The 15,666-nt window shown below is 28.7% G+C and overlaps 3 protein-coding genes across 14 annotated transcripts in view; 2 read left to right on the plus strand and 1 right to left on the minus strand.

Moving 5' to 3' along the window:
- The window catches only part of LOC105150032 (uncharacterized), a 211,953-nt gene that overhangs the window by 127,939 nt on the left and 68,348 nt on the right, over positions 1–15,666 (minus strand). For all 7 annotated transcript variants that reach the window (XR_015544480.1, XR_015544479.1, XR_015544476.1 and 4 more), the window contains exons 4-5: positions 2,783–2,876; positions 2,449–2,675 (exon numbers count right to left, since the gene is read on the minus strand). The gene's annotated coding sequence lies outside the window, so the exon portion shown is untranslated. The remainder of the gene's footprint in view (positions 1–2,448; positions 2,676–2,782; positions 2,877–15,666) is intronic.
- LOC147910221 (uncharacterized) lies at positions 2,669–7,691 on the plus strand. Its single transcript, XM_087404306.1, has 10 exons — positions 2,669–3,333; positions 3,425–3,544; positions 3,653–3,770; positions 3,912–4,173; positions 4,244–4,360; positions 4,499–4,589; positions 5,182–5,327; positions 6,375–6,507; positions 6,951–7,087; positions 7,406–7,691. Exons 1-9 carry the CDS (start codon positions 3,190–3,192, stop codon positions 7,005–7,007), a joined length of 1,188 nt encoding a protein of 395 aa, XP_087260432.1. The 5' UTR covers positions 2,669–3,189; the 3' UTR covers positions 7,008–7,087; positions 7,406–7,691.
- Positions 7,014–15,639, plus strand: LOC147910222 (uncharacterized). 6 transcript variants are annotated; one of them, XR_015544467.1, is made up of 10 exons: positions 7,908–9,193; positions 9,284–9,403; positions 9,509–9,626; positions 9,773–10,034; positions 10,103–10,219; positions 10,372–10,462; positions 10,589–10,734; positions 12,543–12,675; positions 13,147–13,282; positions 15,037–15,639. XR_015544467.1 is itself a non-coding variant. In XM_087404309.1 (9 exons), the coding sequence occupies exons 3-9, from the start codon at positions 9,509–9,511 to the stop codon at positions 13,201–13,203; spliced, it is 924 nt and encodes a 307-aa protein (XP_087260435.1). In that variant the 5' UTR covers positions 7,014–7,087; positions 9,284–9,403; positions 9,476–9,508; the 3' UTR covers positions 13,204–13,550. The 6 variants fall into 6 exon arrangements, 3 of the variants coding, with proteins under 3 accessions (XP_087260435.1, XP_087260434.1, XP_087260433.1); XR_015544466.1 differs by lacking the exon at positions 15,037–15,639 and adding an exon at positions 13,723–14,349; XR_015544468.1 differs by lacking the exon at positions 15,037–15,639 and adding an exon at positions 13,381–13,550.

Here is a 15,666-nt window from a genome sequence, read left to right on the forward strand (position 1 = left end):
TTTTTATGAAATAATTTTTATGTAATAAGTTTTAAAGGTGAATTAAAGCTATAATTACTCGATAAAACGTCAAAACGACGGTCATTTCCCGAGCAGAAATTAAATCGGGAATACATGACTAATGCCTGAGCGGGAAAGAGTAGGATATGCCATAATATAGAATTCCTGACACTTGCCTGATCGGAAAATAATAGAATATGGGCTAATATATTATAGAATTCTCGATCTTTGCCTGATTGGCAACAAAACAGAAGGCGCTCTTTAAGATTTTTCTCGGGTAATTCTGAAAGGAATCGGATTTCTTCGTCCCTATTATTTCCATAAAAAGTTTTTCTCTTGAAGTTTTTAGAAATTATAATCTCAAAAAAACGAGCTTTTTCTAAATTTAAAAAATGTTGTGTAGATTAATTTAAAAAATAGGCGATATAAGTACTATTAATACCTATAATAGTATTAAATATCGAATAGATTGCGTTCAACTGTTCCGAAGCGGATCCGTTGAATTCGCTCCGAAACAGTTGCGAGTCTGCTAAACGCAACCATGGATGCAAATGATAATGAAACATGTTTGGTAACACGAATACGCAAAAGATACAAAAAATACGTAAAAAAATTGTGTGCATCTCATCAAGCATTTTATTCATTCAAATCAGAAAATGCTAATAAGTACATTTAAAACATAAAATGGCATAACTGCATTTATATTATTTAATGTATCTATTAATATCTAATAACTTTTAATTTGTTGCAAGAGACAAATAATTTATTGATATATACACAATGCGTTCAAAAAGTTCCGGGACTGAATTTTTAAAACACTTACAAGTAGTCTATCTCTCCACCAAACGTCGAAAATTTTAATTTGAAGTTTGCTCTATAGAGTGTATTATTTATGTAACTTGGGCGTTCATGTGCGGTGTTTAGCTAAACGACCGTTTTTGTGTTCTGACCTGTTGTCACTGTGTAAAGAATGGAACAAAGAGCTGCTAAAAAAAAAATTTTGTTTTAAATGTGGAAAAACTGCTTCAGAAACATTTCAAATGATGTAAACCGCATATAGTGATGAGTATTTAAGTATAATAAGGTGTTTGAGTTTTCCCGTTTTAAAAGTGGGCGTGAGTCGCTTGAGGATGATCCAAGAGAAAGGCGACCATCAACGAGCACATCAGAGGAAAATGTTAAACGTGCGCTCGACCGAAAATCGGACCGAAAATCGGACTAAGCATCAAAATGATGGCTGAACAAGTTAATATTAATGTAGGTAGTGTATTGTACACAGTATTGTACATAACATTTAACGAAAGCAAAAGGTATGCGCGAAATTCGTTCCACATTTTTTAACACCGGAACAAAAGCAGCAGTTGCGCAAAATTTTGTGGACTGGACTGATATAAAACCTTAAATTTTTACAAAACATCTGATCTTGCCCCGGCAGATTTCATATTGTTCTCCAAGCGGCTTTGAAAGGTAAGCATTTTGAGGACGGAGTTGATTCAGAAGAATGTGACGATGATTCTCAACAGTATTCCTTTGGAACATTTCGAGAGGACGTTCCAGAGTTTATATAAATAATCTACTTTATGTGTAGAGAGGGGAGGGATATATGTTGAAAATTAAATAATTAAAAGTTTTTTTCAGTATTTTAGTATTTTTTTGTGTAGTCCCGGAACTTTTTGAACGCACTGTATATATTTTGATAATAAATGAAAATGCAGACTATGCAACATCATGAAGCAGTAACACAAAGACAGAAAGCGAAAATTTTATCAGTGACGAAAACTGTGAAATTGAAAATGTGCATTATGAAAACAGTAATATGAAAATAAATCTAATATGAAAATAACCTAATCTACATCTAACAATTAGTTAACAATTACCAGCGTAATTTCGTTTTCATCCGATCTTCTTTTATTAAATATTAAGTTATAAACAAATGAAGATCGAATAAATCGCTTTGTCATCACCTTCTAGCTTACAACAAATAAAGAGTATAATTTCGTTTCCATCTTCTTTTATTAAAAAATAAGTTATATCCAAAAGGAAACCCAAAAATACACCCCACTGTCTACAGATTTTCTAACCTTAACAACAACAATTATAAAAATCGTGCGCTCCTTTGCAGGGGGAGGGAAGGGTGGGTGAGAGTTGCTTTGCGTGAAAAGCCAAAATTCATGTAGAACAGTACAATTATAGATCTCATTTTATCTCGGCGACAAATTTCCTAACTTCAATAGTTGTCAACTTTAACGCTTAATATCTCGGTTTGCGGGGCAGAGCGACACTTATTTTGACCAGATTCTTTCATTTTATACAAAAACGCGTCGAATAAATCTAATTTTATTGATTTTTGAGTTAGTTGTGCTAAACTATTTAATGACCAAAAAATATAAGCACATATAATACAATCGGAGCTATCGATTATACTACTTAAAACTCGATCGGGATTACCGTTATTGTGATCCGATAATCTCGATCTGACGGCAACTCGCCGATTCGCGTAAAGGAGGCAGTGGCTCGTGCCATTCTTAGCGCTGAGACACTATCGTGTTTCTAGATAAGTAGGCCACATGTTAGTCGAAATGTTGTTATCTCACTTTGGCAAGCACTCAACTCACTCGCGAACACCTACATATGCCTCATGATCATCCGAATCCTACAGTAATAAACATCATCGACTTAAAAAAAAAAAACCAATAAAATACATAAGAGACATGTAAACGTTATGAAAACAGATTATTTCTTTTGAAATGCTAAAAATCTAATGTTTTACACTATAAGGTACCTTCAATCGCTTTAACGTAGAATTTGTTCGTCCACTAGAGTTTGTCACACTATGAACACTCGCACTAAGTTATGTCAAACTGCGCCGGTGCAAACTACAAGAACGAAATAAGATGTATATTTTCTTATAACAACTGCCATAAAATAATTGTGTATAATGTAATATACCATTATTTCAAATTATATGCTACATTAAAAACGACTATTGATGGAATTATAGCATTTCTTGTTCTTACTGCGTAATTATAGAAAATTACTAAATTATATCGTCGTACGACATATTTTTTTATGCTTATAAGAGGTGTTTTACGAAAATAAAAAAGTGTTCAGTACGCTTCGTAGTACGATATTATTCAGAATACATCCACGATATTTTGATTCGCAAACTTATTCCGTCTGCTAAATAAAATGGCTTTTTCTGGTGAACGTTATTACAATATTTATCGAATTATGTTGACAGCGATTGGTTTGTGGCCTTATCAAACGTCAATTATTATGCAAGTGCAAGCAGTATTTTTCCTTGGTGCATATTATTTCATTCTTTTATCTCAGGTATTTCTCGGTCTTTTTCGCTTCCATTAATGCTTCTTTGAGTAATTCTAAATTCATATGTTGTATTTTTTTTTATGTTTATATGTAACAGTTTACGACTTTTCTAAGAACAACATGCAACTTGGAATTTACTTTTAAAGAACTTCCATGTATTTTCATAACTATGTTCTGTACTATAACTTATAATTCTTATTATTTTAATTCTAAAGAAGTAAGTATTCCTTACAATTTTATAATTATGGCAAAGTCTATTTATGCCGAGAATTTTAATTCCCGCAAATAAAAGAAAATTTAGAAGAAATAATTATTTAAATGCTAGATGAAATATTTGTTAAAACAAATAAAATTGGACTGGAATTCATTCGAAGATGAAAGTGAAATTAGAATATTAGAGAAATACGCTATTGAAAATCGCTTTGTATTATTAATTCTATGTTGTAAGTAAATTATAAAATAAATATAATTAAGTAAATTATAATATAAATATAATTTTTAATATATATATACCTATCTTTTTTAAATATTTTACTTATGATAATTAAACTAACTGTATGTTTTGATATTTTTTATATTTCCAGTTTCCGGCGCATTTAGTATGTTTTTGATTGTAATTATTGAATTAACACCAGTTGTCCTTGACGCTGTCGTACCTATGAACAAATCTCGACCACGTAAAATAAGGATGGACTTCGAATTTTTTATTGACCAGGAACAATATTTTTATATTTATTTAATACATGAAATCATGGCAATGCTAATTGGAGTATTAACAGTACTTGCAACCGGAACATTATCGTTGGCATTTTTTAGGCATTGTTGCGCAACTTTTAGAATCGCTAGGTAAGCGTAGCTTTCAATTTTGCGCAAAAAATCTATCTTGAATTGTTGATTATGTGCAAATTGATTGCAGTAACATTATCGAAAATGCAGTGACTAAACATACACTTCAAATTCCTGCTTATCGAAGAACGCATGTGATGTATCAAAAAATTATTCGTGCTGTTCATATTCATAGAAAATCTGTTCAGTTAGTCTTTGTTTAATTTACTCTTAGCTTTTAAGATCTATTATGAGAAATATTAATTTTAATTTAGAAAAGCATATTATATAATGCTTTCATATTTGGAATCAATAGTATGAATCAGATTTTTCTTTGTTATTGAAGGTTTTCCACATTCTTTTTGAATATAATGAACAAATGGTATTTCGCTCTAATGATAATAAGCGTAATATCTTTAAGTTGCAGCCTTTTTCGAGTAAGTAATGCTATTGTATGTGCTATTGTAATACATTTTTTACATTTTACATTCAGTTCAATTTTCATAGATATGAATTTGTACCTTGTATATAAATCGAAACGTATGAATAATAATATAATTAATATAACATATTATAGGATCGTATATGTGATAACACAAATTGTAGAAATCAAAGTTTTACACGATCTAGCTGGATCTTAAATGCTTGTATGATTCTTGCGTGAATTTATATACTACGTATGGTGTCCCCAGAAACGCGCGCCGAAATTATTTTTTGGTCTTTGAAAACGCTAACTCTACTAAACTACCGCAGTATTATCACGAGTTAAATTAACTAGCATCAAATATTTGACGCAATTCGCATCTTCGAAACGATCTTAATAATGTTGATGAACATATTATAATCTGTAAATAATTAATTCTTGTTGCGAAAAATATTATCTCAGCCAGGAGTCGAACTCGGATCTCTTGCATTCCGTGCAAGCGTCCTGAGCCTTTAGACCGAGGTCTCAAGAATCATACAAGATCCAACTAGACCGTGTAAGGCTTTGATTTCTACAGTTTGTAATAATATAATATATTTTTATAGTTACTTAATGCATTAATATTGTTAAATGAATTGTCCGAAATAACATTGTGCATTGGTATAGTAGGATGTCATTTTATAGTCATGTTTGTAACTAATTTTGTTGGACAATCAGTTATTGATCATTACGCAGAAATATTTAATGCCGCGTAAGTATCATATAAAATGCAAGTCCAATTATAAATGGGCGAAACAAATTAGTGCTACATATTTAAGTAACGATAAAATTATTATTTTTCGAGAAATTGTTTAAAACGTTTGAAATTATTCGAATTATGCGGCTGTACCCTAATCATTGATGAATCGTAAATAATAACGACCAAGATCGGTTGGATTTGTAAACCTTCAAACATTGACATTTCGAATTTTCTCTGCCAATAAAAAAATTAAACATAGTGTTTCATCATACTCTAAAGTAATTCATCGATTTGTGAGGTTCCAACTATCTGAGCCAGAATCCTTCATGTACCATTGACATTCCTCTTTGCAATTTTATTTTTTCATTCTATATAGGTAAGCATCGCGATCCGCTTTGATCAAAAATAGAATTCTTTTTCTTTTTATTAGTTTAAATTTCACTTACAATTATTTACACATTTCTCCTTGAAAAAGAGACATTTATAAACAATTACATATTTTAATTTTATTGTTATTGCAAATATCTCCACATGCGATAATCGAATTCTTAAAACGTACATATAAAGCGATCTCTTTAGTTTCAAATTTCCACACAACTAATATTTTTCGCAATAAGTCCTTTGCAGTATTTTAAGATACTTATTAGCGTCATTTTTAAATTAACGGTTAATGTAATTTGTAATGTTATTTTCTCTATCCGTTAGTAATTGCGTTTCGTATGTGATAAACGGAATTGGCATGTAGTTTATGGAATTGAAATATATATTGCCAAAATTTTATAGAATATTTGCAGCACATTTACATATGAACATCAAGCATAATGTCCGCTTTGATCTAAAATAAAATGTTTTTCTCTTATTTAATTTATCAATCTAAATTTTATTTAAAATTATTTCATATTTGAAATATTTGTAATATTTGTATAATTGTGTAATATTTATTACACTTTTAATGAGTGTAAAAGAATTGGAAAGCTTTTTATATAATTTGAATGCACAATTATAGATACACAAACATGACTGTATATTATAAATCATGTAAAATTTACTTTTTTTTAGATATAACACAATGTGGTATTTAGCTCCATTATCAATGCAAAAATTACTTTTATTTGTGATGCAAAATTCTTTGAAAGCTTACACCCTAACAGTTGGACATATTTATGTAACATCTCTAGAGGGATTTTCTACGGTAATATAAATACTTTTAGTGATGCACACTGAGAATCTCATTTAGTTGAATTAACTAATGTTTTATTCATTTTAAAACAACTCTTCTTTTAATATGGAGAAATATATTTTTGATTGATGCAATAATTTAATTTTTAATTGAACAATAATCAAATTTTTTGTTTTAATTAAATTATTTTTTTGAATCAATCAAAAATTTGTTTGCCAAATTCAATCAAAAAATTAGTTGACTCTACCAATCTAAAAAATTGGTTGACTCTAAATGGGATTTTTAGTGCAGTAAACTAATTATCTAAGAAAAAAAATTTATTCTTGGCTTTTTTTCTCTCAGAGAATGTATTTATTGTATTTAATGAGTATTTAAAAATACAATTTTGCATAATATTATTTATAATAATCAAAATTTAACGTTTGTTTATATGAAGATTAAAATATTTTTTTTAGCTTATAACTACTGCAATATCCTATTTTACTGTAATATATACCACGACAATGAAATAATACAAAATAAAAGTTTTAATTGGATATAGAACTTGAAATGTATTGATATTTGCACGTATTGGTTAGTGAAAACAATTAAGGTACGTAATTAATTATTTAAATAAAACATAAACGTCATACTATTATGCAAACATATACTGTGAGATAATCGTTCCAATGATTAGACAAGTACCTGTGTCCGGACACATACACACAAGATTTAATATTATTAATTTTAAATGTCTCTTTCTGTTACAATATTATAATGTAATTGTATATTTAAAGATTTAAAAAGCATTTAAGATTAATAATAATATAAACAAATAAAGTTTTGTGTAAATGTTCAGACATAGGTACATGTTCAGTCACTGAAAGCTTAATATTAGCATTAACATGCCGAGAATAATTTTTATTTCTAGCACTTGGCATATAATATATCCAAACGGAAATTATACATGAGTAATAAACAATGATATAATTTATTCAAGAGAACATTGGATCAACAAATAAAAGTGTATCTCATTACATAAATGTTTTCGCGATTATTTTCAACATATATGTAACTGAAAATTGTTAAACCACTTCTTATATGTAAAGAAAATATTTGATTTAATATATTTCTAAATATTAACTATAAAATATTTCTTTCATTTTAGCTAGTAGAATTTAATTAAACTTAAAAACACATAAAAATGAAAATATAAATCTCCAAAATGCACAAATAGAAATATTGAAGTATCTAAATTGGAATATTGTCATTTACATGTTATAACAATCTCTCTCTCTCTCTCTCTCTCTATATATATATATATATATATATATATATATATATATTGTGTGTGTGTGTGTGTGTTATATTTAAGGTATTATAATTGTTTACTGCACGTCAAGCATCATTTTATTAAACTTTCTGTTGTAACGATTTCTTAAAACCCCACAAATGGAATTATCTTATAAAAAGTTAATTTTTCATTTTTAATATAATAAATATTTTACTGCGTATGACTTCTTTCTGTGTAATTTTACTTTCGTATGGCTATGTTACATTTAAAAATATTAAAAATATTATAAAAGAAATATTATAAAAGAAATTTCTAAAATGCGTGCTTAAAATTGACTCATAAGAGATTTATTCTGAGACTTATATTCTGAAGATGATTTTGAAGATAATTTACAAAATAATAATGAAAGAATATATATTATTATATATTTGATACATTAAAATTAGATATTTATTAGATATTACTGAAATCACTATCACCATAATAAACAATGATATTTTAAAACAGAGTATGTCTTACATTAGAACATTTTTTTATCCTAAGTAAAGTATTCAATAGAATTTGATTCGATTCGATCACGGGGCGCACGGAAAACTCCAGCGCGTTTAGAGTATTATAAGTAAGCAGCATGCTAGTCAAAATGTTATTATCCCATTTCGGTAAGCACTCAATTCATTCGCGAACAGCAATACCCTACGTGTACCTCATGATCACATCCGAATCCTATAACAGTAAACAACGCCAATTTTTACAAAAAAGAAAATTCATAAAATGCGTATGACACATGTAACACCTTATGAAAGCAGATTATTACTTTTGAAATGTTAAATATCTAATATTTTATTTTATAAGATAAGATCTTCAACCGTTTTAACATAAAATTTATTTGTCTATTGTTTGTCACACTGTGAACACTCTCGCATTAAGTTACGTCGACTGCGCCGGTCCAAACTATAAGAACGAAATAAAATGTATATTTTCTTATAACACTGACAAGTGAGTGGCAACTGTCACAAAATAATTTTATGTATAATATAATGTATCATTATTTCAAATTATATAGTACATTAAGAACGACTATTGATGGAATTATAGCATTTTTTGTTCTTATTGCGTAATTATAGAAAATTACTAAATTATATCGTAGTACCACATATTTTTTTATGCTTATAAGAGATGTTTTACGGAAAATAAAAAAGTGTTCAGTACGGTCCGTAATATCATATTATTCAGAATACATTCGCGATATTTTGATTCGCAAACTTATTCCGACCGCTAAGTAAGATGGCTTTTTCTGGTGAGCGTTACTATAATATTTATCGAATTATGTTGACAGCGATTGGTTTATGGCCTTACCAAACGCCGATTATGCAAGTGCAAACAGTGCTTTTCCTTAGCACATATTATTTCGTTCTTTTATCCCAGGTATTTCTTGGTTCTTTTTGCTTACACTAACGCTTCTTCGAGTCATTCTAAATTCGTATGTTGTATCATATACATATTATTATGTTACAGTTTACGATTTTCCTAAGAACAACATGTAACTTGGAATTTACTTTTAAACAACTTCCATGTATTTTAATGACTATGTGTGGTATTATAATGCACAACTCTTATTATTTTAATTCTAAAGAAGTAAGTATTTCTTGTTATTTTATATTTATGTCAAAGTTTATCATCAAGAATTTTAATTTTCGTAAATAAAAGGAATTTTGGAAGAATTAATTATTTAAATGCTAGATGAAATATTTGTTAGAACAAATAAAATTGGACTGGAATTCATTCGAAGATGAAAGTGAAATTAGAATACTAGAGAAATACGCCATCGAAAATCGCCTTGTATCATTAATTCTAGGTTGTAAGTAAATTATAAAATAAATTAATATATAATTTATATAAATTAATTAATATATAATTTTCAATATATATCCCTCTTTTTTATATACTTTACTTGTGATAATTAAATAAAATTGCATGACGTTTTGTTTTTTTTTACATTTCTAGTTTGCATCGCATTTATTATATTGTTTACTGTAATTGTTGAATTAACACCAGTTGTCCTTGACGCTGTCGTACCGATGAATAAATCACGACCACGTCAAATAAGGATGGACTTCGAATTTTTTATTGACCAGGAACAGTATTTTTATATTTATTTAATACATGAAATCATAGTAATGGTAATTGGACTGTTAACAGTAACTGGAACTGGAACATTATCATTGGCATTTTTCAGGCATTGTTGCGCAACTTTTAAAATCGCTAGGTAAGCGTATTTCAATTATGCGCATAAAATCTATCTTGAATTGTTGATTATGTGCAAATTGATTGCAGTAACATTATCGAAAATACAGTGACTAAACATACACTTCAAATTCCTGCTTATCGGAGAACACATGTGATGTATCAGAAAATTATTCGTGCTGTTCATATTCATAGAAAATCTGCTCAGTTAGTAGTTTTTTATTTAATTTACTCTTAGCTTTTATGATCTATTATCTATATATGACAAATATTGATTTTAATTTAAAAAAGCATGTTATATAATGCCCTCATATATTTAAACTCAAAGGTATGAATTAGATTTTTTTTTGTTATTGAAGGTTTTCTACATTCTTTTTGAATATTATGAATAAATGGTGTTTCGCTCTACTGATAATAAGCGTAATATCATTAAGTTGCAGTCTTTTTAGAGTAAGTAACTCTTTTGGATGTAATACATTTTGTACATTTTACATTTAGTTCAATTTTTATAGTAGTGAATTTGTACCTTGTATATAAATGAAACCGTATAAATAATAATATAATGTATTCTTATAGTTACTTAATGCATTAATATTATTAAATGAGTTGTCCGAAATATCATTCTGCATCTTTATAGTAACATGTCATATTGTAGTCATGTTTGTACCTAATTTTGTTGGACAATCAGTTATTGATCATTACGCAGAAATATTTAATGCCGCGTAAGTACCGTATAAATTACAAGTCTAATTATAAATGGACGAAACATATTAATTTTTTTGAAAAATTTAATGTCCATATTATATGATATTTTTTTTTAATCAATGATATGTTTCTTCAAGTTCTAATTTATTACACATATAATCACATATCTTACAAATATAATCACACAATTAAAAATTAATTATATAAGGAAAAGCTAGTGTCTCTACCTCATAATTGTTATAATGTATCCATTATTGGAATATATAAAAATCGACCTAACTCTCAAGGATTCACTTCACTGAATTGAATGTATTAAATAATTTGTTGTTTTATATTAAATTAATTATATTTGAAGAATCATTGTTATTTTAGTATAATGTTTACATAAATATTTCATTACAAATTATTTTATGTAATGAGAGAAAGAATCTTATTTTTGGTGAAAAAGCAGGTCTTGATGCTTGATATGTTCTTATGCAAAGGATCTCCCACGATTTATATGAAGAAATTATTTTTAGTCAATTTGATTTTTGCAATTGTTGTAGTTCTTGCATCTCCGATCAAAAATTTCTTGGATAAAATACTTCCATGGTTGGTTGCTGAGTTAGTAGCATTTAAAAGTCTTTTTTATGAGATCTGTTTGTACGTTTGTCTAAAAAAGCATTTGTATGCTCACGTATCCATACGAGACACTACCGTGTCTGCAGATGTATAATATATATAATAACGATGTATAAGTATTCATAGATGCTGTGTGCGGTTATGTACACGCGCGCGCATGCGTGTGTGTATGTATTGGAAAATTTGAAATTGCGGTGAATTTTTCCGTTTAAACATCTTAAACTTCAACGAATTCGGGTACGGCGGGGTAATTAAAATAGCAGGGAAATTTGGATAATAGTAAGCGTTTATAAAAATTTCAAAAAAATTTGAGTCATGTTTTATATGAGTCTACATATTCAAGTAGGTTTGAAGAGATATCTTTGTATCTAGAAGTCTGTGGAGAATTTATATTAAACTAAATAGGTAGAGAATTTCGGTTGTTATTATAGTTTAGTTATAAGAATATATCCTGCTTTCTTAAGTTTTTATGAAATCTATGTAGACAGTATATAAACAGGATCAAATTATGGATACGTTTAAGTATTTTAATATCGAATTTGATTTTTATTGTTTTTTCAATATTCATTTTCAATATTATTCAAATTACTTTAAGATATCCAAACTGTCCCTCAAAATTGAGCTTTATTAAAATTGTATTGGGAAATTGGATAATGGCATTACGCCTCAAGTTTTGGGTAAATATTCCTTAAACATGTAAGTTTCCTGCTACATATTTAAAGTAACGATAAAATTATTATTTTATGAGAAATTATTTAAAACGTTTGAAATTATTCAAATTATCTCATTGTACCTTAATCGTTGACAAATAGTAAATAGTAACAACCAAGATCGGCTGGATTTGTAAATCTTCAAATATATTAATATTTCGAACTTTCTCTGCCGATAAATCGGAATTGGCATCTAGTTTATAGAATTGAAATATATATATTAGCAAAATGTTATGTAATATTCACAGCACATCTGCATATTAACATCAAGTAACACTCCGCTTTGATCTAAAATCAAATTTTTTTTCTTATTTGATTTATTCTTATCGATCTAAATTTCATTTAAAATTATATTTGAATCATATTGTGTAGTTGTAATATTTATTACACTTTTAATGAGTAAAGAATTAAAATTTGTTATAATTTGAATGCATAATTATAGACAAGAATAACTGTTATAAATAATGCAAAATCTAAATTTTTTTTGTTTTTAGGAATAATACATTGTGGTATTTAGCTCCATTATCAATGCAAAAACTACTTTTGTTTGTGATGCAAAATTCTTTGAAAACTTACACCCTAACAATTGGACATATTTATGTAACATCTCTAGAGGGATTTTCTACGGTAATATAAACACTTTTGATGATATTCTGAGAATCCCAATTCATTGAATTAACTAATATTTTGTCTATATTAAAATAACTTTTTTTTTCAATATGGACACATAAATTCTTGATTGATGCAATAAATTAATTTTTAAATGAAGCAAAAAATTTCATTGTAATATCTCACTCGTTTCTGATAGCACAAGTAAAATGTTACAATAACCAAATTTTTGCTTTAACTTATTTTTTTGCATTAATCAAAAATTTGTTTGCCAAATTGAACTAATAGATTAATTGATTCCATCAAATGGGATTTTCAGTGCAGTAAACTAATTGTCTACGAAAAAAAATTGATCTTATCTTTTTTTCTCTTGGAGAGAATGTATTTATTGTATTTAATGAATATTTAAAAACTCTATTTTACATAACACTGATTGTAATAATCAAAACTTAACGTTTGTAATATTAAGATTAAAATATTTTTTAATAGCTTGTAACTACAGCAGTATCCTACTTTACTGTAATATATAGCACGACAATGAAATAATACAAAACAAAGTTTTAATTGGATGTAGAACTTTGAATGTATTGATATTTGCACGTATTGATTAGTGAAAACAATTAAGGTACGTAATTATTTATTTAAATAAAACGTAAACATTATACTATTATATAAAATTTAAACATATGCTGTGAGGCAAACGTTCCAAAAAAAAATTTCTAGACAAGTACCTATGTCCGGACACTTATATACAAGATTTAATGTTATTAATTTCAAATGTTTGTTTCTGTTACGATATTATAATTTAATTGTACATTTAAAGATTTTAATAAGGATTTGATATTAATAATAATATAAACGAATAAAGTTTTGTGAAAATGTTCAGACAGATACATGTCCGATCTCTCTCGCTCTCTCTCTCTCTCTCTCTCTCTCTCTCTCTCTCTCTCCTTCCCTCCCTCTCTCTCTCTCCATCTCTTTCCCCTTCTCTCTCTCCTGCCTTCCCCCCCCTCTCTGTGATCTTAATGTTAGCATTAACATACAGAGAATAATTTTTATTTCTAGCACTTGGCATACAATACATCCAATCATTAATGAAGGAAATTATACGTGAATAATAAACAATGATATAATTTCAAGAAAACGCTGAATAAATAAATAAATTTATCAAACTGTATCTCATTATATAAACGTTTTCGCGATCATTTTTAACATACATATATTTGACTGAAAATTGTTAAACCTCTTCTCATACATATATAAAAAATACATTTAATTTCTAAATTTTAATTGTAAAATATTTTTTTCATTTTAACAAGTAGTAGAATTTAACTTCGAAGTAAGAACGTGAATAGCTTACGCGTACATCGCTTGTGCGGTGCTGCATGTCCACGGTGCGTGGCGCGGTCACTTGCTATTGGGATTTCCCTCTCTCTAGATCGCTGTTGGCCCCACAGACTTTTATATATACTACTAGATTGCTAACTCCTTAGGACAAGCTTATGTGAATTGGACCCCGATATTATATAGTTCTGCGCATGCGTCACGAATATACCCAAAGGAATGCAGAATGGCTGTTTTATATCAATTATTCACATGCTAAATGTATAACCTTAAGGAAGTGGGATGATCTTATAGAGAAAAATATTGTTTCTTTTTGAAGAGAAAGTGATGTGATCACATAGTGAAAAATGTTGTTTCTTTTGGAAGAGAAAGAGTTCAAGATAATGATATTGGGAAGACAATTGAATATTAATAAACGTGTATAAAAAGATACGATCTTATTCAATTTCTTATAAATTAGAATAAGTTATAATAGCTGGATTATGAAAATAAGTATTCGATGGTTTTAATAATGTTAAATAGATTAACCTGTCAAAATAATGTGCTGATGTGTGCGCATGTGCAGATATACTCACGCGGTCACGCGGAGCGATTCTCAACGCATGCGTATAATATTGGGTCATCTAAAAAGTATCCGCGGTTTTTTGTCACTAGATGTGTTGACCATCAACACCATCTAGTAACAAAAAACCGCGGATATTTTTTAGATGACCCAATAACACATCGAAATTGGGGGCCACTTTTTCAAGTTAGCAGTTTAGTAATATATATATATATATATATATATATATATATATATATATATATAGAAATGATTAGCCCACACGATTTTGCACGAAAGCTTAGAAGCATGTGCTTGCAAGGAAAAGTGCAGAGACAAGTTGTCCTGCTTAGATTGTTATATAAAATTATTGTGCATAAAGTTACATTGCTTAGAGACCCGGTGAGGCACGTCTCATCCACGGATCATATTTGTTACGTCTACCGCTACTCGATTAAGACGAGATTCCAGGATATATCTACCTATCTTCGCAGGACGCCATTGTTGACGTACCACGAGCTGTATGTATTTCTTACTTGCTGCCGGCTGAACCAGACAAAATGCCCTAATGTACTAGATGAAAACGTACACGTTAAGATTTCAGGATAAAACATTTATATTGGATAAGTATACTCAAAGCAAATCTGTTTCACCATTCGATAAATCTTGCACAAGATGATATTTATAGACGCTTCTGGAACGACTAAAGAGTAACATTTTACATTGGCCATTAGATTCACGTTGTTTGCATTGACTATTAGAGACACACTATCCTAACCTTACGAGTTATACAGAACATTCCGGATTCTAACCTGTATTCCGATGCACGCTAGATAATTGCCGATAAGACTGCGAGCGCTGTCAAATAGTAGAATATTTTATGAGCTTGATGAGACTAATTTCATTGTCCTTTGCAATAACAGTATTACATAATGGGTATTTGTTAATTATTTGGTCTATCGTTAATTAACCTTAAGGCTGCTGAGTAGTCGCGGCGGCCATGTTGAAACCGTGACGTCAGAAGCAAGGAATGATGTTAATTTATGTTGCATGCCATTTTTAAATAAAGACATTGGATTTGGATGAAATAAAATGACAAGATCGTTTTAAAACACTTAAAAATC

This window comes from Acromyrmex echinatior, chromosome 3, assembly GCF_024713525.1.
Source record: "Acromyrmex echinatior isolate Ae372 chromosome 3, ASM2471352v2, whole genome shotgun sequence".
NCBI lineage: Eukaryota > Metazoa > Arthropoda > Insecta > Hymenoptera > Formicidae > Acromyrmex > Acromyrmex echinatior.

Coding starts and splice junctions, on each gene's coding strand:
- LOC147910221 (XM_087404306.1), top strand. CDS start 3,190: ATGGCTTTTTCTGGTGAACGTTATTACAATATTTATCGAATTATGTTG. Junction 3,334..3,424: donor ATTTCATTCTTTTATCTCAG/GTATTTCTCGGT, acceptor TATATGTAACAG/TTTACGACTTTTCTAAGAAC. Junction 4,174..4,243: donor GCAACTTTTAGAATCGCTAG/GTAAGCGTAGCT, acceptor AATTGATTGCAG/TAACATTATCGAAAATGCAG.
- LOC147910222 (XM_087404307.1), top strand. CDS start 9,053: ATGGCTTTTTCTGGTGAGCGTTACTATAATATTTATCGAATTATGTTG. Junction 10,463..10,588: donor TAAGTTGCAGTCTTTTTAGA/GTAAGTAACTCT, acceptor GTATTCTTATAG/TTACTTAATGCATTAATATT. Junction 10,735..12,542: donor GCAGAAATATTTAATGCCGC/GTAAGTACCGTA, acceptor TTTTGTTTTTAG/GAATAATACATTGTGGTATT.